General features: G+C 41.5%; 1 protein-coding gene across 3 annotated transcripts in view; it reads left to right on the forward strand.

The window, feature by feature from the left end:
• Positions 1-15,593, forward strand: part of lin-52 (DREAM core complex component lin-52) — a 276,531-nt gene extending 260,938 nt beyond the window's left edge. For all 3 annotated transcript variants that reach the window (XM_068366739.1, XM_068366738.1, XM_068366737.1), the window contains one exon: positions 9,386-15,593. In XM_068366739.1, coding sequence (XP_068222840.1) covers positions 9,386-9,525 — 140 coding nt within the window. In that variant the 3' untranslated portion in view covers positions 9,526-15,593. The remainder of the gene's footprint in view (positions 1-9,385) is intronic.
• The last annotated feature ends 240 nt before the right edge of the window (positions 15,594-15,833 follow it).

Raw genomic sequence — 15,833 nt, forward strand, 5'->3', positions numbered from 1 at the left:
TACCTTGCTCACTCACACCTCTCGGCTGAGTAACCACTTTACTTTATGGCTCGTTAGAGAATGGACATGCTGCCCTTCTCTCCCGCAAAGACTTATGCCTTGATTGTTTTTTTTTTTTTTTTTTTTTTTTTTTCTTACATATATATGAGTGTATATATGTATAAATGGAAATATACGTTGTTAGATACGTGTAACTTTAATTGCTGTTGACAACGTATCCGACTGCGTCCGCCGTAAGGGAGTTATCATTGCCGCCCTACCCTGCTCGGATGGTTGGCAGGTTCTCAACACTGCCATGTGTTTATTTCATTACTGAATTAAAGTGTATAACAGTTCAGCTCCCTTTAGAGGAATTATCTTACAAGGAAGGTGACTTATTCCTGAAAAGTGTATTTTGTGCAACGGAGCATGAATTGTAATTGATAACAACTTCCTTTTTTCACAGGTAACAGCAACGTAGAACACAAAGCCGAGTGCTACGGCCACCCTGTTCGTTATCCTGCGCTCCATGTGGTAGCTCGTGAGCTGCCCTCATTACGAGGTAGCATTCGCTGTCAACCTTCAACTTGATGTTCCTCCTTCAAGGGGAACTTCTCTCTCTCGCGAGAGAAAGAGAGTGATTTTTGTTTACGCCTACGCTTTTTTCCCATAGAGCTGGGAGAAAGCTTGTCTTAGGCGATGTCCTTTTTCGGAAGGACTTCACTCTCGTTCGAGAGAGAAATATTATTAAGCCTACGCTTTTTTCCCATAGAGCTGGGAGAAAGCTTGTCTTTGGCTATGTCCTCCTTCGAGAGAACTTCACTCTCGTTCACGAGAGAAATATTTTACGCCTACGCTTTATTCCCATAGAGCTGGGAGAGAGCTTGTCTTAGGCGATGTCCTTCTTCGGGAGGACTTCACTCTCGTTCGCGAGAGAGATATTTTACGCCTACACTTTATTCCCATAGAGCTGGGAGAAAGCTTGTCTTAGGCGATCTCCTTCGGGAGAACTTCCCTCTTGTTCGCGAGAAATAACTTGTCGGAGTTTCCTGATCCACCAGGGGCGGTGGCAGAGCTTTCTCTGAAGCAGGTTTTCCTCGTTCTCGAGAGAAGACCGCCTCTGGGCATAAGCGGTTCCCCGTTACGCCTTTGGCTCTCCTTCAGGGGCGGAGCGAGAGCCTTATCTTGAGCGACATTCTCCTTCGGGAGAACAAACCTCTTATGCGGAGGTGTTATCTTTGAACATGCTGGTTCTTCTTGATCCTTCGGGGTCTTGTTACGATCACCCTTCGGGCTGGCGTGATCGTTGAGCCTTTGGGCTCTCGTCATGTTGATCCTGCGGGTTCTCATGACAGTAGGAGTCCTTCAGGAGCGGAGACTCCGCTCGAAACCTTCGGGTTTCAGTTACGCTGAACCTTCGGGCTCTCGTAACAATGGTAACCTTGAGCGTTTGGGAACTTTTGCCATCAATCACGCTGACCTTTTGGGGTTTCGTGACAGAGGAACCTCGGTTCCGCGTTACGCTGATCCTTAGGGATCTCGTAACATTAGTTACGCTGAACCCTTGGGTTCTCGTAACTTTAGTCACTCGGACACTTCAGTGTTTTGGGACAGGGAAACTTCGGTTTCTCGTTACGCTGACTCTTCTGGGTCTCGTAACATTAGTTATGTTGAACCCTTGGGCTCTCGTAACTTTAGTCACTGACACTTCGGTGTTTAGTGACAGGGAAACTTTGGTTTCTCGTTGCGCTGACCCTTCGGGGTTTCGCAAAACAGGTTACGTTAAGACTATGGTCTCTCGTACCCTTAATCACGCTGGTCCTTCGGGGTCTCGTGACAGAGAAACTCCCGTTTCTCGTTTGCGCTGACCCTTCGGTGTCTCACGATGCAGTTCACGCTGAACCTTTGGGTTCTTGTGATCATAGCCATACTTATATGACAGAGTTTGTGGGCTCTTGTGTTGACCGTTCGTGCTCACACAACACAGGCTATCATGAACCTTCGGATGAACATAGTAGTGAGTACTCTTGCCACACTGAGAGCTCTCACGCGCAAATTGGCGCGCACGACCAACCTTTTGCGCACATGGACGAAGGGCGTGCACGACCGGTTTGACGTGCACGATCAAATTGGCGCGCACGACCAATTTGGCGCGCACAACCAGATTAGTGTGCACGACCGGATTGGCGTGCACGACCGGCTTGGCGTGCACGACCGGATTGGTGTGCACGACCGGATTGGTGTGCACGACCAAGTTGGCGCGCACGTCCAAGTTGGCGCGGAGGACCAAATTGGCGCGCACGACCAAGTTGGCATGCACGACCATATTGGCGAGCGTGCACGACCGTATTGGCGAGCGCACACGATCAGATTAGAACGCACGACCATATTGGCGCGCAAGAACAACGAGGCGCATGCAATCAGTTGAAGTGCGTGAACAACTCTTATGACAGTTTTTCGGACTCTCGTTGCGCGAAGTGTTCACAAGTACACAAGAGGTTTACTTTCATGACAGAGTTTTCGAACTCTCGACCCGTGAATTGTTCGTGTGCGCCCATCGTCATCAAGAGTTTTACTCTGATGACAGAGGGATGCCTGCTCCCTAAGGGTTTACGAATCTCTACAGGTAAGTATGACACAGTTCCTTTGGGTCCTAGTCACGGAATACGATTCCTGAAAATTCCATCAGGAATCAGTGACAGAGTTCCTGCGCGTTCTCGGCACAACATGCCTTAAGGTCGTGAGAAAGGAATTCACTAATAGATTCTGAACCTCTAGGTTCTCATCCGAATATCTCTGTTTCTGCGATCCAGAGTTTTCTGAAAACTCTTTGGTCGACCCCCCCCCCCCCCACCTCTACTAGATGGGTCTTCCAAAGGTGTGACTTGATACGTCACTCTACACTCCCAACTGATTACTATATCAGCTAGACTGGTTTCGCCAGCACCGATCCTTTTGTTTTCGAACGAACCACCGACATCTTTCCTCCACCTTCCCGCTTCGAGTGGTTTGGTTAGCAGACGGAAATGAGCGGGGAATGAAAAATTCTTTACATTCCCGTTCTTTTCCCCTGGCAGGCCTTGCCTGATTTAGACGGTAGTTTTCTCACTAGCGAGAAAGTGTTCGATGGCAACCCCTTCGGGTAAGCGGTCAATGGCAATTATGTCCGGCCTTATTGAAGCAAACCCCCACATACGCGACTTCACCCTTTTTCGGGAGACTCGTTCCTGAGAAGTTTTTACAAAACTGCAATAGGTGTTGTTAAAACTTCATGAAGGCCGTAAACCTTCCTGAAGCATGCACTCTAGCCAAGACAAAACCGCGAGATTATTTGATGGAGGCAGCCTCCCCCGTCATTATACCCTGGGTATAACGACTTGCCTTTTTACACGATAGTCTTCCGAGACTTTTTATTCTATCCTTACAGGGTTATTGTTTCGAACAATTAGTCCGGAAGGAACATTGTTAGCTGACGTTAAAGAACATTTCAAACCCCGCCCACAGGTAAACAGACATCCATTTCTGTGTAATGAACACTGGCTAGCCCCTCAAATAAAGAGGAGGGGTAAACCAAAGGGGAAATTATCACCTCTATAACTGTATATTTTTAAATATGTAACTTCCCTGGTAGTTACATATACATAGCTTAAATCCCGCATTTCGTCGCGCGCACGGCAGAAATTAAAATTTCGCGGCAATCGCCGCCATGACAGTAGGTGGTCATACATGAGCGCCATCTCTCATAGGATGGTCCTAGACCGCATCTTTGGTACTCAAAACCCTCTAAGACTAGTGCAGCCCTCAAAACCCTCTAAGACCAGTGCAGCCCTGCCCTGGTCTCAAGGGGTGAGGAGTACCAGGGACAAGATCGCCCCGCAGCTCTCCGAGATGTCCTCATCCAACCGTTCCGGTACCACGAACAAGCTCCTCCCACCTCCTCGCGTACAGCAGAGGAGGTACTTTGAGATCCTGGAGGTACTTTGAGATCCTTCAGCTCTTCCTCTTCACCACTCGCTGGAAGAGCTAACCAGAGGAGTCCCTCTTGAGAGACTCTCCACCCGGAAGGTCTTGTTCTCGGCAGCTGAGATCCTCCACCAGGAGAAGGTCTCGAAGTATACTATGCAAGCTACTTCGTGGCTTGATATCTGGTTAGGGACCTTAGCTATCCTGATATGATCCGAGGATTTCTCCAAGGAATGTACCAGGAAAGCTATGGAAACCTTCCTTCTCTCAGGTACTTTCGCAATCGAGTTTCTTGCCCACCAAGTCTCGAACTTGTGGCCAAATACCATCTTGAAACGTCTGGATGCAGTAGCTGAGAGATTCCACCAGAAGGTCCCTAGCATTGAGATCAATAGGCTCAGACATTCCTCCATAGAGGGGTCTCTTCTGTTCGAGCCTAAGGATGTGGAACATGCTGCTGAGAGGTGGAGGAAGTCGCATCAAGATTCCCTCCTCTATAGGGCTTTAACATCTAAGCCCTATAAACCTCCAGCACCACAGCAGTCCCATCCAACCAAGACCACAAGGATGACAAAAACTGCAGCGAAGACAACGGTGTCTAAGCCCTTTCTTGTGAAAGACAGGAAAGGCAAAAGTCCTCCAGGGGAGGTAAAAATCCTAGAGGGAGCAGCCGAGGCCGCAAACGCTAGGATAGGCAGTCCCCCTGCATTTCTACCAGTGGGGGTATGCCTACAAAGTTGCGCAAACATGTGGAAGCAACTCAGGGCCGATTCCTGGACAATCTCCGTGATCAATCTAGGATATCGCATCCTGTTCATAACATCTCTACCTCCCCTGACCAGGAATCCAGTGTCATTGAACTCCCTTGCCATGGGATCGGCAAGGGGGCAAGCCCTTCGGGCAGAAGTTCAGACCCTGTTGAAGAAAGGCGCTCTACAAGAGGTCCTTGACGGATCCCCAGGCTTCTTCAGTCGATTCTTTCTTGTAAAGAAGGCGTCTAGAGGCTGGAGACCAGTCATCGACCTCTCAGCTCTGAACAAGTTTATCAAACAAACTCTGTTCAGCATGGAGACGGCAGACACGGTCAGACTAGCAGTAAGACTGCAAGACTTCATGTGCACACTGGACCTAAAGGACGCGTACTTCCAGATCCCTGTCCATCCGCCTTCAAGGAAGTACTTAGGATTCAGCCTAGACAACAGAATATACCAGTTCAAGGTGTTGTGCTTCAGTCTTTCCACAGCACCACAAGTCTTCACCAGAGTGTTCACCCTGGTGTCATCTTGGGCACACAGGATTGGCATCTGTCTCCTCCGTTATCTGGACGACTGGCTAATCCCAGCAGACTTGGTGTCAACCCTTCTTCAACACCGAGACAAATTTCTGAGACTTTGCCAGGATCTGGGGATCATGGTAAATCTCGAAGTCCTCTCTGCTTCCCACTCAAAGACTGGTATATCTTGGCATGATTATAGACACCATTCTCCACAAAGCCTTCCCATCAGACGACAGGATAGCAAGGGTGAGAAAGGCTGCAAGACCTTTTCTCAGACGAGAAGAACTTCCTTCCCAATCGTGGCTACGTCTCCTCGGTCACCTTTCATCGCTGGCCCGTCTAGTTTCGAATGGTCGCCTCAGGATGAGATCCCTCTAGTGGCGACTCAAGTCCCGGAGGAATCAAGCACACGACTCCCCGGACATCCAGATCCCCATGGGACCTGCGGAACTGACAGTCCTCCGGTGGTGGGTGACAGACGAGAAACTACGAAAGGGAGTGGATCTTCTCGTTCTCCCCCCTGGATTTGATGCTGTTTTCAGATGCTTCAAAATAAAAGGATGGGGGCCCACGTGCTGCACCACTCGACCTCAGGCCTCTGGTCAGAGTTAGAAAAGTACCTCCACATAAATCTCCTAGAGATGAAGGCCGTCTCTGGCCCTTCAACAGTTCCAACAGTTCCTGGCAAGTCACTCTGTGGTGGTGATGAGCGACAACACCACAGTAGTGGTCTACATCAACAAACAAGGTGGTACTTTTTCGCAGCAACTATCCCATCTAGCAGTAGAGATACAGAGATGGGTCAAAATCCACTCGATACCACTATCGGCACGCTTCATTCCAGGCAAAAGGAATGTGCTTGCTGACAACCTGAGCAGAGCATCTCAGATAGTGAGTACCGAGTGGTCTTTGGATCATCTAGTAGCCAACAAAGTCCTGACTTTGTGGGGTTCTCCAACTGTGGACCTCTTCGCAATGACCCTGAACTTCTGGCTCCCGCTGTACTGTTCCCCAGTTCCAAACCCCAAGGCTCTCTGGCAAGATGTTTTCCAACAACATTGGGACATCATCGACGTTTACGCCTTTCCCCTGTTCTGTCTGATGAGGAGGGTACTCAATAAGACCAGAACATCGGTTGATCTTTCAATGACCCTCATAGCTCCGCTATGGCATCACGCAGAATGTCTCGGACCTTCTGCAACTCCTAACGGAGCCACCAACAGAACTCCCTCCACGACACAATCTACTCAAACAACCACACGACAACATTTTCCACAAAATCGTAGCTTCACTACGACTTCACACCTGGAGACTATCCAGCCTCTCCACTCTCTGAGAGAGGATTTTCGCAACAAGTTGTGTTTAGGATGTCTGGACCTCTGCGAAAATCATCAGCAGCAGTCTACCAGGCAAAGTGAAAAGTCTTCTGTGGTTAGTGTCGTGGAAGGGGTATCTCTCCACTCGATGCCACTATTCCAGCAATAATGGAGTTCCTTATGTATTTGCGTGAAGAAATTCGCCTATCAGTCTCGGCAGTGATAGGCTATCACTCAGCCTTAAGCCTCGCCTTCAGACTGAAAGGAATAGACATTTCTTCATCGCTAGAACTTTCTCTACTCATACGGAGTTATGAACTTACCTGCCCCCAGTCAGAAATGAGACCTCCCCCATGGAACGTGGTTCGAGTTCTCAGGTCTCTTAAGAGTCCTCCCTATGAACCATTACGCCAGGCAACAGATCGCCTCCTGACTTGGAAGACGGTGTTCTTGCTACTTTTGGCCTCGGCCAAGCGAGTCAGCGAACTTCATGGTCTCTCAAACGACATCGCCCATTCAAGGGGATGGGGAGAGGTAACGTTCAGCTTCGTCCCTGAGTTTATTGCTGAGACTCAGAACCCGGGAGTAGCGGATCCTCGATTCGACTCCTTCTGGATTTCTAGTCTCCATACTGTAACAGATGACCCAGACCATCTCTTACTATGCCCAGTAAGGAGTTTAAGGCTCTACCTCAAGAAAACAGCCGGAGCCCGTCCCCATGTGCCGGCACTATTCGTCAGCACAGGAAGGACCAAGAGGAGGGTCAGCAAGAACACCATCTCAGCATGGATTTGCAGGGTCATTGACCTTGCACTGAATCCAGACCCTCCTCCGTCACGTCGCCCCAGAGCACATGATGTCAGGGGCATAGCTACGACCCTGGCCTGCAAAAGAAATTATTCAGTGACACAGGTTCTTCATGCTGGGGTGTGGAATGGTCAAAACACATTCACATCCCAAACACATTCACATCCCACTACCTGCAAGACGTGACCCACAGGAGAGACGATGCGTTTTCTATCGGTCCTGTGGTGGCTGCACAACAACTGGTTTAAAACCTCGAGCTCCTTATTGGACAAGTAGCAGAAGGTTGAGGGCATTGTTACCCGGTTTTAGTCTGCATGAATGAAAAGGTTTGACTGGCCCTTATTCTTTTTCTTCATCCTCCCCCCTCTTGGGGAAAGCAGCATCCTGGGTTTTCTGCATAGCTGACCTCAAACCACTGCAGGTAAACCATACTCCCTTGTGTACCTAGTATTAAGATTAATACTGTTGCGTCCCCATACTCTGACGAGGTGGTATTGGGAAAGTCCTAGCACAGTTCTATCTAAAGAACTTCGGAACAACTTTCTAGGACGAGTCACATTTATACATACCTTCACACACAGCTTTAGCGAGGTGTAGGGGCTCCTTATTTCTTAAGTGCTAACACACTCAGATAAGGAGCCTCCGGGTAAAGCCAAAAAGCCAGATTGGCTGGGACGTCCACCCTTCCTAATGGGTGAGTCACCCCTATTAAATAGCGTGGTTTGTATTCCAGTTACGGAACAAATGACAAATTCGTAGATACAGTAATTTGTATTTTTCCTAACTATACAAACTTTAGCTATTTAACCGAACTTGCCTGCCAGCCCTATCCCTCTTGAAGTCCTACCTCCAAGCAAAGTGAGCCCAATCACAGGTGTGTGAGGGGGAGCGGTAGCAAGCTACCCTCCCTACCCCTGCTAACTAGCGGTTTGGGTAGTTAACCCTCGTTAAAATTAATGGCTCATCATTTCAGCTACGCCAAAAGTAATACCCCTATTAAATAGCTAAGGTTTGTATAGTTAGGAAAAATACAAATTATCTATGAATTTGTCATATCATGAAATTTTTCAGATTCCTTAGCTAGGAAAAGTCCTTTTCCACACTGGTCTTACCTATAGCCCAGATATTATGGATTTCTTTCTGATGTTCATTATTGCACCTTCTATTTTGAGTCACATCTCATGGAACTTAGATGACAGTACAATTTCAATGTTTATCTGGTCCTCTTTTTTTTCTTTTAAATAGTCCTTTAATTATATATATAGGGTATATAGAAAAAAAAACTTGACCTCAAAGACCCTGTTCCTCCTGGCTTTTGCCACTGCCCAAAGAGTTAGTGAGAAACTGGACTTGTCTTGCAATGTTATCTTCTCTACCGGAGCAATTCTTAACCTTTAACAGGATTTTGGGCATAGAAATATTTCAAGACTAAAAGTTTTCCGAGACATTTTCAATAACCCGCCCTATATTCCTCCAAAAAGGAGGACCTGGAGGAAATCGCTCTGTCCAGTCAAGCCTTTGAAAACCAATTTAGCAGAAACAGCTTCTGGAGACTAAGCTAAAAACCTTTTATGTTTAATAAAGACTGGGGCTAAGAATTTAATGTCATTATTGTTAAGAGTTTTTATCAATGCTTTCCATAATTACTGACCGAGGTCTACCAGAGTGAAAAGTAAGAGCGCACACTATAAGAGGAGTGACTACTTTTCAATTTCAGCAAAATCTCTTTCAGTACAGTAATGTAGTAAGTACTACTCGTTGGTGATGTAATTCTGTTTTTGCTTCATAATTGAAAGTTAATTTTGTGTATAAGTGTTGCACATTAGGTCCTTTGGTCATTGCAAAGGGGCCTATCAGCTTGAACCTAAGGGAGATCCAATACTGCTCAATCCGTCCTTTGTTTTTATGGTGTTGTCTTTTGGGAAAAGGAAGGGCCAATCAATCATTAAAAAAAAGGGGTGTAAATAGAGGATAGTCTGTATATGTACAGTACATACTATATTGTAAATTCTTACAGTACTTTAAATTACATTTTTATTTACAGAATTTAGGCTACTGACAGCCTTAGAAATAATTGATGAAGTGAAGAAGCTACAAAATGTTGCCTATCAGTTAGGACTGGAAGAAGCTAAGGAAATGACTCGTGGCAAGTACCTTCATATTTTAAATAAGAAAACTAATTGACCTGGTCACTTTGATAAGTTACTAGATGTAATTTATTCATATTTTCAGTGGGTTAGATTATTGTTTTGTTAGATTTTTCCTGCAAGAAATTATTTCCATGTTTTTTTTGTAAATATGAAAATTTAAGCAAAAAGACTTTTTTTTTGGGGGGGGAGGGGGGGGGACTGTAATGAAGGGAAGTCCACTACATTAGGTAAATATGGTATAGAGCTTTCTAGAAAGTACAAAGATTGTGTAGAATTAATAATACAGACGTTTCTATAGTATAATCGATGTGATGATTAAATGCAGATTTATTAATACCTTTCTGTCTATAATACGTTAAATTCAAACTCAAGTTAAAGAAATTTTAAATTTTTTTATCATCATATTTGAAATGAGCACATTCTACCTGAATTTAAAAGAACAAAGTCCATCAATTCCATACTCACTACACAGGTCACCTCTTGATTGAGAATTTTTTTAATTGAATTACAGTAGTCTTTATGATTTTTTAATTAATAGAAATTGGCTCTGTCCTCTTAAGAAGTTATTTTAGTCATAGTGCATCATATTAAATCCAATCTTGTACTGTTTTAGTGGAATTCATCTGTTTTGTAAGCTAATGCAGAGATACCTTGTAAGTGCTTTTAATCAAAAATAGTTAATGATATATTTTTTGTTGATTCTTTGATTAATTGGTAACTTACAGTAACAGGCAGAAAATGACTGGTCATGGAAACTAAAACTTAGAATAACTATTATAATATTACTTTCTTTGGTGTTTAAATGAAATTGAATGTTGCTCTTCTACCGATTTTCTAGTTCTAATGAATTTTGAATATGATGCATGTATATTTCAAGAATTTATTTGTTAAGTGTCTTAGTCAAACTGCTTAAGAAAATATATCTTGAAAATTGTATATCTGGTCATACCATAGTTATTCATTTGAGAGGCATTGTTTGCTGAACTTTTAACTAGTACAAATTGGAGTCAAGTATATTATACAAAAAGACAGGCCAGTTCTTGTATGTTTTCTAGGAAAAATATTGGAAAAGGACTTCAGCCTGTGTTAAAGACAAACTCTTAAATTCAAATGTAAACTTATTTACTTTAAATAAGTAAAATGAGTTATTAAAGTTACCAGGCGACAATAACTTGGTGTAACTTTGCAATACATAAATGTAGCCTTTCTCAAATGAAATTTCTGTGATTCTAATGTTTCGTATGTTCCACAGTACTAGCAACCAATAGCAGTGTTATATTATTCTCCTGGTGTTTTGCTCCTTTCCGACCATTGGCGCTGTTTAATTGCTGTGCTGGTGTTCAACTATTCCTCTTACAGCTCTAATTCAGCTATTCATCTATTAATTGTAATTCATCTACTCCTCAGACTGCTCTAATTGCTCTTTCTCTAATTTTCACCATTCTTCCAACTTTTCTTTGTGTGTCTTTGGTTAAAAGGGCATGGTGAGTACTAATATAGATATTCTTTAGCCCATTTTACCATCTGCTCATTACAACACCATCTTCAGTACTCTATATCTTGCTGAACCCAATTATTAGAGAGCTCACATGTCAGGCTTTTTCAAATATTTTTCTTTATTGTAAAATGGATGACCAGCTTGATTGTGCAATCATTGCTTTTGCATTCTCTGTTATCCTTTTCATGTTACATGGTTAGAAATTTACACATCAACAACCCAGTGTTCTTTAGTTTGTACAAGTGACTAAAGATATGTTATCTAATATTATCATTAATAAATGGCAGCATTTTTGTGTTACGGAAAGAGATGAGAAGTTGGAGCAGAGTAAACCAAATTTAGGATTATGATATTCTCTTCAATAGAAATGTTGTATCAGTCATTTTAAATTTGTGTAACAGTGCTTGATTATGCTGTTGATATTAGATGAATAGGACGCTATTCAGGAATGTAGAGAAAGGTAATATAATTCTAAAAGTATGACATATGTAATTATTTTTCAGAATTAGACTAACAGCTAATTCCAAATCTGAGAAATTTAGCCCTTGACAAAATATTGTAATAATCTTCAACTTTTTCAGCTTATCCAGTAATCAACAGGATAGAAATTTGATGATCATGTATATGTTTAAGTGGGACTTGTGCAGATGGCTATGGAATTTAATGTACAGGTAGTTATTATTTGTAAATGTTTTATCCATACAACTATCTTAGATTTCAGATTAAATTTTATCTTGTTAAGCATATTTTTTACGTATGCAAATACATAATTTTCTTGGACATGCATTCATCATAAAATACAGTATATTGTATGATGAAAAATATATTGGGGGAAGAATCAACTCTGGTAAGCCAAATGCTGAATATGATTTGTATCAAAAGAGAAAAATTATATAAAAAATCAGATGGAATGTGTGTATTCGATGAATTGCAATCATTCACTTAAAGTAAATCTGTTAACTTTCAGTTACAGCATCAAAAGGAAGGTTACATCCACTCAGGCACAATTTGGCAGGTTCAAGCAGGAGCAGGGTTAAGTTTAAATTCGAAATACATTGATTCTAATGAAATAGTTCCAACCATCCTCTTCAGATCTGGATGAATGGTCTTATTGGAATCAATGCAATATAAGTTCCAATTTGTGCCTACTCTTGCCTAAATCTACTGAATTGTTGCCTTTGTAGCCAAAGCTTACTGCTCACATTATTGAGACCAACAATTATTGTAATTCCTAACATACAATGTGGGACTGACAAACATATTTCCATACACACATATTCTATTTTTATGTAATTTATTCTTATATGTCACCTCTAGTTTTATACCAGTTTTGATTTAAGTATGAAAGCTACAGTAGCTTCAATTCATTCAGTGACTGTTTCCTGCTAGTTCATAAGAAATACAATACTGACAAGTTACCTTATGCAAATTTTTTTATGTTAAGAAATATGATTTTTAAATCATCTCTTATATTTGGGAGGTTGGGCTGTGGCACCCTAGCAGTACCAGCTGAACTCGGTTGAGTCCCTGATTAGGCTGAAGGAACATAGAGAGTAGATGTCCCCTTTTTGGTTTGTTTCATTGTTGGTGTCGGCTACCCCCCAAAATTGGGGGAAGTGCCTTGGTATATGGATGGATGAAGAAATATGATTTTTAAATCATCTCTTATATATGCTTTTTTCAAAAGTTAGGGGAAAATATCCTTGTCCAGATGTATATGGCTTAATTGCATATGTGATAACAGGGCAGATGTGGTGAAGTCATTCTTTAATTGTAAACACTTTACTGTATAGTATTACAATTATAGTGCACCAGCCCAGTAGGGTAAAAATGCCAAATCTTGTTCCAGTTAATGTTATATGTAAAGACTGATAGCTAGCCCATTTCTTTTAAAGATAATTCAACTTTTGAAAATGTCTTATTGAGATATGTGCTCATGGCAGGATGGGAATTTAATACTTTATGATGGCGAGTTGTAACTATATGCTTGAATGGCATTTATAGGAAATCATTTTTTTAATGCTATATAATGTAAAATTCAATATTAGTCCCAGTATCCTCAGTAACTTAGCTTAGCCTTGCAGGAATATAACTTGTTTTCAAAAACAGTCTCTGTGTTGATTAAATTGATTAATATACTTTACATTTAGTACATTAAACATTATCTTAGAATTATTGCATTTCCCGTGTTCTAGCGATATTTCAAAGCAAATTTAAATTGAAATCAATTGATTTGAAACTAGCCCAAATTCATTAGCATTTCCTGCCCTTCTCTCTATGCAGAGTAGTGGAACAGTTCTTATAAGGTAGTATATGGTGGACTTCCATGTGAGAATGGCAGGAAAACAAGGGCAGCCATGAGGTCACTTAGGATCCCACTTGGTAAGGTGGCAGGGGAGCTCTACAAAGGGAAGTGTATCATACTGATGGGGAGAGCTGGAAAAACAATTTGTGGGTTGGAACTGTCCCATTCATAGGCGGAACAGCAACAACTAATGTCAATAATGAAATTATTTTTATTTGAAAGTATTGTTTTAGTGTGGCATTGAACAACTTTTATATTGTTTTCAAACTGAGAGAACATTGTATATTGCAATTAATATTTTAAAATGAATACTTCATTATTGCTAAGAAATGGACAACTTCCACTGAGGACATCTCTTAAATCATTGTGGATTAGTACCTCTCTAGCCATACTACTATGTGAATAAGTCAAGCCTTTGTCAAATGTACCGGTGTTTGAGTGTAATTTGTATCACACTATTTTTTGTGAATTACTGTATCATTTGTTACTACATTAATATAAACCATCATCCTTTTAATAGGAGTATGGCATAATCAAAGCTGAAACAGCCTTTTAAACTTTTATTTAGGTAATTATAGTTGTTGGTAGGTGGATGGTAGTCCTCACCTACTCACCAGGTAGAGCAACCCTCACTTTGACTTTGGACACAGTTCAGTACACATACTTTTCTGCTGCCTCTAACTTTGGCTGTTTAATATTTTTACTTTATCTTTGCTGATAGTGTTTGTTCGTTGTTTATGGAGACTACATGAACAGACATGCAGGTGTGCCTTGGAAACATGACTGAAAATACAGCACATTTGCTGTGGATCCCAGTCAATTTTGTAATTTTTGCAGGGGTGCATGAATGCTTCCAGTCGTATCCCTGTGACAAGTGTAGGGTGTGCCTCCTCTCCCATGGACCGTTCATGATTTTTCGGCATCAGACTTGGAATGCCTAAACTGAAGGTCTATACAGTCTGCTTTGAATCATCGTGATGTTGGATAATAAAAACTACCAAAAAACCATGTCATATTGGTGCCCTTGGATCAATGAAGTCTAGCTCCTCTAATCAACTAACCACTTCTTACGTGCAGTCTTCTAACACCACAAATAATGCACTACATTGTTTTCCCGTAGTCCACTAATTGTACTGTAGAATTTGTTACAGTAATTGCACAAGAAAGTACTTCACAAACTCCTGTTTGTATATCCGTTCCTTAATAAACTCCTAAATCATCTATAAAACTAAATAAGTTACTTTTAAATTTCACACTGTTCTCTTCACAATCTAAAATCCTTGAAATTTAATTTTTCCATTCTATTATTAAGTTTGATATTATATATAATTTAGTTACGTTTAATTTTAACTTTAATATGATTTCCCTCTACCCTCATTACATTAAATTTGAATTTATTATCCTTTCAATTTGTTTAACTTCGCTTCATCATTTTTCACCTGTATTTATTTTCAACTTATTTCTCTTCAATAATATTTGATTCCTTCCTGCATAATAAATTACAAGCATTTTATTTTAAATAATTTGAATGAAAAAAATAGACTTTAGTCCACATTTGGCAAGATTTATAATATTTTATCTTCCATTCTTCTTTATTTTCTGTTTGCTTTTCATTTCTGTTATTCAGACAGTTGTATTCTTCATTTGAATCTATATTTATTCCTTTTAGCCTTTCTTACTGCATATTATCTTTATTCCTTTTCTTATTCCTTAATATCCTTATTTCCTTATTGTCTCTACTGAGGAAAACCTGACAGGGCTATTCTATTTTTAGCTGTGCTCCCCACATAGCTTGCAATGGTAAGTATCTTTCAGTAGAAACTGCATTTTTTTATTATCAGACAATTCCCTAACCTATGAGGGAATTGGTATGTTAAGCTATGGGAGAATTGTCAGTTTTGTGGCCTATTATCATTGGCCTATATAGCAGTTTTATAACCATGTTTTTACTGTAGCAATAAAACATGAATTTTAACGAGTAAATAACCCATCAATATGTGTGGCCTAGTATGTTCATTGAAGGGAGGGGAGGAGGGGACTTCTGCCATAGATGTAGATGAGGGGGATTTAGTAGGAACCATGCCGATCCTGTGATGAATGTGCCTTTTGGCCTGAGTCAAATATTTTTTGTCATGGGTATATTCGGCTAGCCATTTGATGATATCGAATTTGGGAATCCTTTGGCATTTCCAAAACCACAATGAAGGTTCAAAGATACATCTCTTAGGGCATGTCTCCAGCTAACCCCAAAGGAGGTTTTTCTGATGCTGTATAAGTTTGCTTTAAATACCTTAAGAAGAGGCAGTGTTAGATGCTTGGGGCTTTTATTCTAGACCACAGTTTGCTGGATGCTTTGTGGTTGGAATGACAGTTCTAGGCCAAAAAATCCATGTTTGTCCAAAATAGTGAAATTGCTTTCGAGTCATTGAAGGAGGGTCTGCAGAAAGTAGATTTTTCCTGGCCTAAAGAGTGCAGCCTCGTTTTGAGGGTAAATATGGAAGAGTTTGATGAATTAATAGAAATAAAAGGGTTTTGTGAA

Source organism: Palaemon carinicauda, chromosome 44 (assembly GCF_036898095.1).
Source record: "Palaemon carinicauda isolate YSFRI2023 chromosome 44, ASM3689809v2, whole genome shotgun sequence".
In the NCBI taxonomy this organism is placed as follows: Eukaryota; Metazoa; Arthropoda; class Malacostraca; order Decapoda; family Palaemonidae; genus Palaemon; species Palaemon carinicauda.